The following is a 7,717-nucleotide window of genomic DNA, read 5'->3' on the forward strand; positions in this document are numbered from 1 at the left end:
ACTTACTGGAATATAAATACACACAACTACTGAAACACGAACACTTTAGACCTAGACTTCTGTTGAAACGATCTGGTTCCTCACACTCTCCACCTCAACCTCTCCCCTGTTTTAGCAACTTTATAACCTCAAGTGACTGGAGTAATTCAGATCATATTTATCTTAAGGCATTAGTTCAGTGATAAAAACATAAAGTTTCAGTTTAAGTAAAATTCTACTATTCGTACAGTGAGTTTTATTTCAGTTTATCACTGATTACAGTGATGAATATCTTTGCTATCATTCTTTCTCTTTAATTATATAATTTAAATTTATTGTCCTCTTCAGTGCAATACTTCTTCTTTCACACACACACACACACACACACACACACACACAATTTTTTTTTTTTACCAACTATAAAAGAAAGTGTTTTATCAGCATAAATGATTCTACAACCATTTTGTAATATCATAACTGTAAAAGTTTTTTTTAAATATGTTTATTGCAACAGAAAACATTTTAACTCAGTCTTAAATAGCACTTTCAGTTAAATGTGATTTTAATAAATTAATTTTTTCAATAACAGCTCAATGAACCCGGGGGGCGTGGTGGTGCAGTGGGTTGGACTGGGTCCTGTCCTCCGGTAGGTCTGGGGTTCAAGTCCTGCTTGGGGTGCCTTGCAACGGACTGGTGTCCCATCCTGGGTGTGTCCCCTCCTGCTCCAGCCTTATGCCCTGAGTTGCTGGGTTAGGCTCCGGCTCCCCACGACCCCGTATGGGACAAGCAGTTCAGAAAGTGTGTGTGTGTGTGTGTGTGTGTGTGTGTGTGTGTGTGTGTGTGTGAGCTCAAAGAACACAACAGATTAGTGGAAGCAAAAATCATCATACTCAGAGTGGCCTGTGAACCACAATCCAGAACCTCTGGCATGTATGTACAATAGAATTTTTGTGGAAAAAGAAACTGAAATAAAAATGATCTCAGTGATCCAAAGCTGAATACAGCCTATTGCTTCAGTACCTAATGATGATATAAAAAATAATATTTGTGTTATTTATCTAATTGGAAAGAGATGGAAAGCACAGAGCTGTGCCAGATCTGACCCATTCTCTCTCATGATCCTAGTACAAACGCAGTGAAGAAGGAAAATGTATGAACAAAATATCACAGAACTGACAGAACAGGTGTTGTTCACTAACAAAGTTTAGAATTGTTGTCATTATCTGGAGTTTCCCCTCTCTGGCACCAGCACACTCACAAATAGCACTTAGTTATGTCCTCACCACTGATCCCTCTCCTAATTATGTCAGCTTCTATGGGGTGACAGATGCACAGATTCACTGTGACCATCATTCATGATCAAATCACCAGTGTCTTTGAGGTGCAAACAATTCTGTGAACAATGGAACATTAAGAGGGACATTATTGTAGGCCCTAAAGTTACAAGGATACAGAAAATTTCAGCTGTCTTAACTGAATTGTTTAAAATGCTTTCTCCTTCAGATGTATATGCATCAAGAAAACAGTTCAGCATCTACTGATGTGATTAAACCTTACCGTTATCTTCAACAGTGAAGTAGAAGATATCACTTGTGGCATTGTCCCCATCCAGCAGCACATAGCAGATCTTCATATCATCAATATCAGCTACAGTTAAATGGATCAAAAAGAAATATAATTTTAATCTTTTTTTGTAAAAAGTTTAACATTTAAATATTTTGTAATTTTTATCTTTATATTTACCCTGGACATTTATTAGGGAATATAAATAAACTAGTTTCACCAAGCTGGAAAATAATATAGTTTTATGATTACATGCATTTTGTTTACCACATATTAAGGCCTAATATAGATAGCAAGTAGTGGTTGTATTTTTAGGAATTTTATGTTAGCTGATTTTTAGCATTTCTGTTTGCTCTTTACTTACTTTTTTCAGTGCCTACCTTGAGTAAATGTCCTGATGCTGTCATTCCCAAGTGCTGTGTTGATAATGAAGCCATGCTGAGGGGCCTCATCTATGGAGTACTTGAGAACTTTGTGTGGGCTGTCTCGATCCTCTGATTTCAGTGCTTTGCTTGTAATGAGGAAGCCCAGATGGCCAGTGTGCAGAACCCTGAGACTGGGAGCTGCTTTGTTCACCACAATCTGTGGAACACCATTGTCGACTGTGTTTATCTGAATGTTCATCATCTGGGGCTTGCGGGTTTCAAAGACTGTGTCAGGGAAGACATAGAACTCTGTGTGTGTGCCATCTGTCACTGTGAAGGAGAAGCTGTCTTCACTGGTTTCGGTGCCATCATGCTTGTAGGTTATTAGATTTTCATTCAAATCCTGCTTGGTGAAACTGGTGACAGCACGGGTGCCATTGTAGAGCAGCTGCCCATGGACTGGTACCTGGGTGACAATGAACCGTAGAAGATTATCAGGTGTGTCCCGGTCCTCCACGGTTAGCTCAAAGGGTGTGATCAGCTTAGCCTCTCCCTCACCCACCACCAGTTTATGAATGGTCAGCACCGGCTTTTTGTTGTCGACGTCTGTGATAGACACACGAAACGTGCGGAAGACAGGGTTGTACCCATCGGTAACCTCAAACTCAAAACTGTCCATCTTTACTTCGTCGTCAGAGGTGTGGATGTAGTAAATCTTGTTGCCGGCAAGCTGTAGCTGGGTAAAGGTGGAAATTGGCACACCAGGAAGGTCTGTGTTCTCCAGGTGTCCACGACTGGGAGCACGGGTAATACTGAAGGTCAGATGCTCATCAGGGCTATTGATGTCTGTTGTACTCAGTAGGTCTGTTGTAAGTGTTACTTTACCCCCTTCCTTCAGTGTCACTCCTTTATTTATAACATCTGGGAAGACCATATCAATGCTTCTGATGCTGATGTAGAAATATCTGTCAATTAGGGAATTGATTCCATCTGTAACATCAATCTTTAAGAGGTCACGAATACCTTCCTGCCCTGTGTGCACATACTGAATCAACTCCTTGTCAATTTCATCTTGAGTGAAGTTCATTTCAATTGTTATGTTTCCGACCACATTTCCAAATTTGTTAATACGCTGAAGATAACCTTGGCTTGGACCGTAGCGCACAATGTAGGTCAGATCTTTGTCTTCAGAATCCAGATCTGTTGCTTTCAGTACTCTGTTGGTGATTGTTTTTATTTCTCCAATTTCAACTTCAAGTCCATCATTGATTGTCATTCTTGGTGTTTCATCATCCACAGGTATCACCATGATGAGAACCTTTTTTTCAACAGTATGCTTCCCATCAGTTAGCCTTATCTCAAAGCTGTCTTCTTTAGTTTCAGAGTCATCATGTTCATAGACAATGTTAGATGCTTCTTTGATCTGTTCAATGGAGAATTTGGTGACTGGAACAGTACCAGTACTTAACTGCTGAACAATTTTCCCATTTTTGGGATTTGTAATGATTTCAAACTCAAGATCATCCCCTGGGATATCTGCATCTGCTGCATTCAGGATGGGGGTATCTATCACTAGGCTCATACCCTCCATCACAACAAACTCACGAATAAATATTTCTGGCTTTTCATCATTAGCTGGAATGATTACAATGGGGAAAAAATGTCGCTGAGAGAAATTGATTCCATCAGAGCAGCGGAAAGTCAGCCTGTCCTCCACAGGCTCCACGCCTTTGTGAATACTCTGAACATAGTATATGTGGTTGAGACTTATGTCTTTGATGCTGAATGCAGTAATAGCTGTCCCTGCTCTTGACTTTTCAGAACCTGGAGCTGGTGATATGTTCTCGACATAGCCAGACGTGGACTGGACAATTATGGTACATAGGATATCATCCTTGTCAGTGTCTACATCTTCTGCTTGAATGTTCTCTAAAGTGATGACATTCTTTTCTCCTTCCACTACAGTGAATTGCTGCCCTACACTGACTATAGGAGACTGACTGTCTACAGGTAGAATGGTAACATGTACCTGGACACCTTGGATTTTGTTGCCGCCAACAACCCATTCATCAGACATGTCAGAGATAGTGAGATTAAAGGAATCGTGTTGTTTGACAGGGCCGATTTCCCCACTTGTGTGAGCATACACAACATCCCCATTGATTATGTTCTGCTGCGTGAACCTCTCAGCAGGAATACCATTCACCATAATTTCCCCCAACTTTGGAGGTTCCTCTACAATGAAAGTTAGCCTGAGGTCATCAGTGTCTTCATCCCTGCCTTGGATCACATTGCTAGTGATCTCAGTGGCTCCATTTTCTAGCACATCAATAGAGGCACCGAGCAGACCAGCTGGGAGCAAGATTGTGGGCATCTCATCATCAACAGGTTTAACGGTGATTTTGATGATGATAGGCACCTCATGAAAACCATCACTTACATCCAATTTTATAGTGTCGCCGAGTGATTCCTCTCCACTGTGGATGTAGGCAAGTCGTCCACTCTCAATGTCTTCTAGAGCAAATGTCTCTCCAACGGACATGTCAGTCTCTAGGTACTGCAGCTGTCCAAAGCGGGGAATCTGTGTCACAGTAAATGTAATTTCATCATCATCTGTGTCTTGGTCAGTTGCATCAAGTTCAGCCTTTGATATTATATATGTGCTTCTTTCTAGCACAGTGAAACCAGTGTTGGTGATAGTTGGAGGTTTGTTATTAACAGGCTCTAAGAAAACAGTGAAGAGGCCATCTACAGAATTGTCAGCAGTATCCTTCACAATAAAGCTGAACTGGACAACTTTTGGAGTAATTCCAAGCTCTTGATCTGGGGGTTTATATGCCACTTTATGGTGATTGACCTGAGCCTGCGTGAACTCTGTGATGACAGTAACAGGACTCTCAGTCAGGACAATATCACCAAGCAGGGCAGGATTGTTTTCATCTGTATCTGTTGGAGGCTTGGTAATAATGTATTTCAAGTCTCGGTCATCCGAGTCCAAGTCAGTGTACCGCAAAAACTTTTTTTTAAAGTGGGTCAACTCATACTCTTTCACTGTCATATACAATGTGGTATCAGGGTAAAGCTCAGGTGGCAGATCATCAACGGGATGAATTTTAATTGTGAATGTATGTTCTCCAGATTGATTTGGGGGATCATTGTCATCCTGAACACGGAATACAAACTGATCTGTGACTGTAGTGGTGCTGTGTGGCCCAGTGTGACGATAGAAGAGCTTGCCATCAAGAATGTCCTGCTGGGACCACTCTGTCACCACCTGCTCAAACATTTCATCCGTCGCACTGAATTTCCAGGCAGACTGGTCTTCTGGGGGCTCTACTTGCCTGAGCAGTAGCTCCCCAAGTGTGGAGTAGGGGGCTTCCAGTATGAACTTAATGGTTGAGTCTTCAGAATCAATATCAGTAGCGCTCAGAATGAAAGGAGAAATTTGCATGACCGCGTTCTTGAAGAGCACCAAGCCGGTGTTGGCATTAATGATTGGTGGCTCGTCATCAGTTGGCACAATGGTGATGGGGAATAAAAATTCCACCTGATGACTGCCATCAGTCATTCTAAAGATAATGTTGTCACTATAAGTGTCACTGCCATCATGTTGATACACCACCACACCAGCATCCAGGTCTGCAGGTGTGAAGAATTTATGTCGGGAACCCAGCACTGTTAATTCTCCATGTTTCAAGCCATCGACAACTGTGATTTTCACATCGTCAAGATTATCCTCATCACTGATTTCCAAGTTTTGAGCACTGGAAAGGGATCTTGACTGTCCTTCGAATAACAGCTGACCTGTGTTCTTAGTGGCAACTGGAGCTAAGGTGTTCATGGGCTTCACCACAATCATGAAGGCAAATGTGTCAGAGACTGCGCCTTCCGTGTCCACAATTTCAAACTCAATCTGGAAAATTCTCTCTACGTCTGAATCTTCAGATGGAGGTTTATATGCTATTTTCAAGTCTTTAATATCTCTTTGATAGAAAGATGTAATGGGCAGGTTTTGATCATCAGTACTAATTATATACCCTTGCTGATAACCCAGGGGTGTAGTGATGTTAAAAATTAAATCATCCAGATCAGATTCAACATCCTCAGCAGCTAACATATCACTAGTAATGGCTGTCATCACAAATTGATCAATCTCCATCATCATCATAGCCACAAAGCTTGGTTTGGGTGGTGTGTTTTCAGTCCCCTCTTTTATTCTAACCATGATCTGGAAATGCTCGTGCTGTAATGTGTTACCCTCCTTGTCTAGAAGCTCCACCATCATTGGGATATAGTCTCTGTTGGGTGAATTAGTAGTGGAGGTGTGCTTGTAGCGAATGCCTAGCTCAACAAAAGCATCACAGTCAATCATTTGCCCATTGGAGGTATAATTCAAAAGTGTGCCATACCTGGGGAGGCCACGGGCACCAACGAGAGTGGTGACCTTGCAGGATGAAACACTGCTGTCATAGGAAAACTCCAAGCCCTTTTTGTCTATGGGATTGCTGATGCCGTTTAGCTTGTCCACAATAAGAGGCATGTTGCGTGTTAGGATCTCCAGCTGCTGGAAAACTACTTCCACTTCCAGCATGAAGGGAATGACAATGGTGTCTGTTGGTGAATCATACCTCAGTTGCATCTTCACTCTGTCCTTGCTGGGGCTACGCGACCCAAAGTGGGTATACTTCACCTCCTCTGCTCCGAATGCACAGGGAAACTTCTTGGGGGTCAGTGTGCCAGGTCTCTGGGCCAGCGGGTCGTTGTCCAGCACTGTGATGTGGCAGCGGTCGCCAGGCTGCACCTCTGTCACCAGGTCATTGATGGGGTCCAGAAAGACAGCTCGCCCAAAGGGCACTCTGAGCCCATTGTTAGCAACCACAATGGAGTCAGCATTAGGTCCTGTTCTTTGCTGAAGAAAGAAAGCAGGTTCAAAGTTTTGAGCAGTTACATGGGAGAAGGAGCTGCCAAGTGCAATGAGCACAAAGAGCCAGCCTCCTGCTATGCACGGTCCCATCCTTTGCGGACAACCAGCCATATCCTTTGCTAGTTGCCCTGCAAAACTTGTAGATTTTTTTTCTCCAGAGATGAATGTCAGTGAAGGCACTCCGAAACTGAGGTGAATGAATTGGCTTTTAGGTTTGTGCTGGAGATTGGTTTCAAATTCTGTCTCCTGCAGTTCACACACTGGAGACAAGTCAAGTGCTGCTCCCTCACCGCAGGCTGTGCAGGTAATACTCCACCAACCTGCAGTGACAACCCTAGACTCCACCCTCCAAAGGCTCTGACAGGATACCTCCTGTCCCCCAGCTAATTAAAGAACACGCATTGGGCCGCCTCCTCTCCACACACACATTCTCTGTCCCTTAATGCCCCACCCCCAGGCCTACCAGTGCTCTCATGACACAGCTCCTCCTCCTTTGCTTAAACCTGTGCTTCAAAAGCACTTTTAAACAATGGTTTATTTTAGAATCTGTAAAAAAGTTCACTTTTCTTGCTAAATTAAAATTTACTAACAAAACATTCATTTTAATCATTTTAATTCCGTTTTTTCATGCACCATTGTTGCATTGCTCTCACATTACAGAAATGTAGGTTTCTAAGCATTCCAAATTATAAATACATTTTTGTAACCAGTAATTAAAAAACTATACTGCAGAAATTATGATCGTAGTGTAGCTAAAGTACAGACATGACATAATAAAACAGCAGAAATGGAAGAATACAGAGAGAACAGTAGTATTTCCTCTTGCATCCTATTTTAATTCGTCGGTACTGGAGTCAAAAGAAAGTATTGAAACTTTTCTTTTTTG

The 7,717-nt window shown here is 42.3% G+C and overlaps 1 protein-coding gene across 2 annotated transcripts in view; it reads right to left on the reverse strand.

Moving 5' to 3' along the window:
* Positions 1–7,111, reverse strand: part of frem3 (Fras1 related extracellular matrix 3) — a 36,616-nt gene extending 29,505 nt beyond the window's left edge. For both annotated transcript variants that reach the window (XM_018735609.2, XM_018735610.2), the window contains exons 1-2: positions 1,923–7,111; positions 1,537–1,626 (exon numbers count right to left, since the gene is read on the reverse strand). In XM_018735609.2, coding sequence (XP_018591125.2) covers positions 1,537–1,626; positions 1,923–6,942 — 5,110 coding nt within the window. In that variant the 5' untranslated portion in view covers positions 6,943–7,111. The remainder of the gene's footprint in view (positions 1–1,536; positions 1,627–1,922) is intronic.
* Between the last annotated feature and the right edge of the window lie 606 nt (positions 7,112–7,717).

The sequence above is a fragment of the Scleropages formosus genome, chromosome 16 (assembly GCF_900964775.1).
Source record: "Scleropages formosus chromosome 16, fSclFor1.1, whole genome shotgun sequence".
Classification (NCBI taxonomy): Eukaryota; Metazoa; Chordata; class Actinopteri; order Osteoglossiformes; family Osteoglossidae; genus Scleropages; species Scleropages formosus.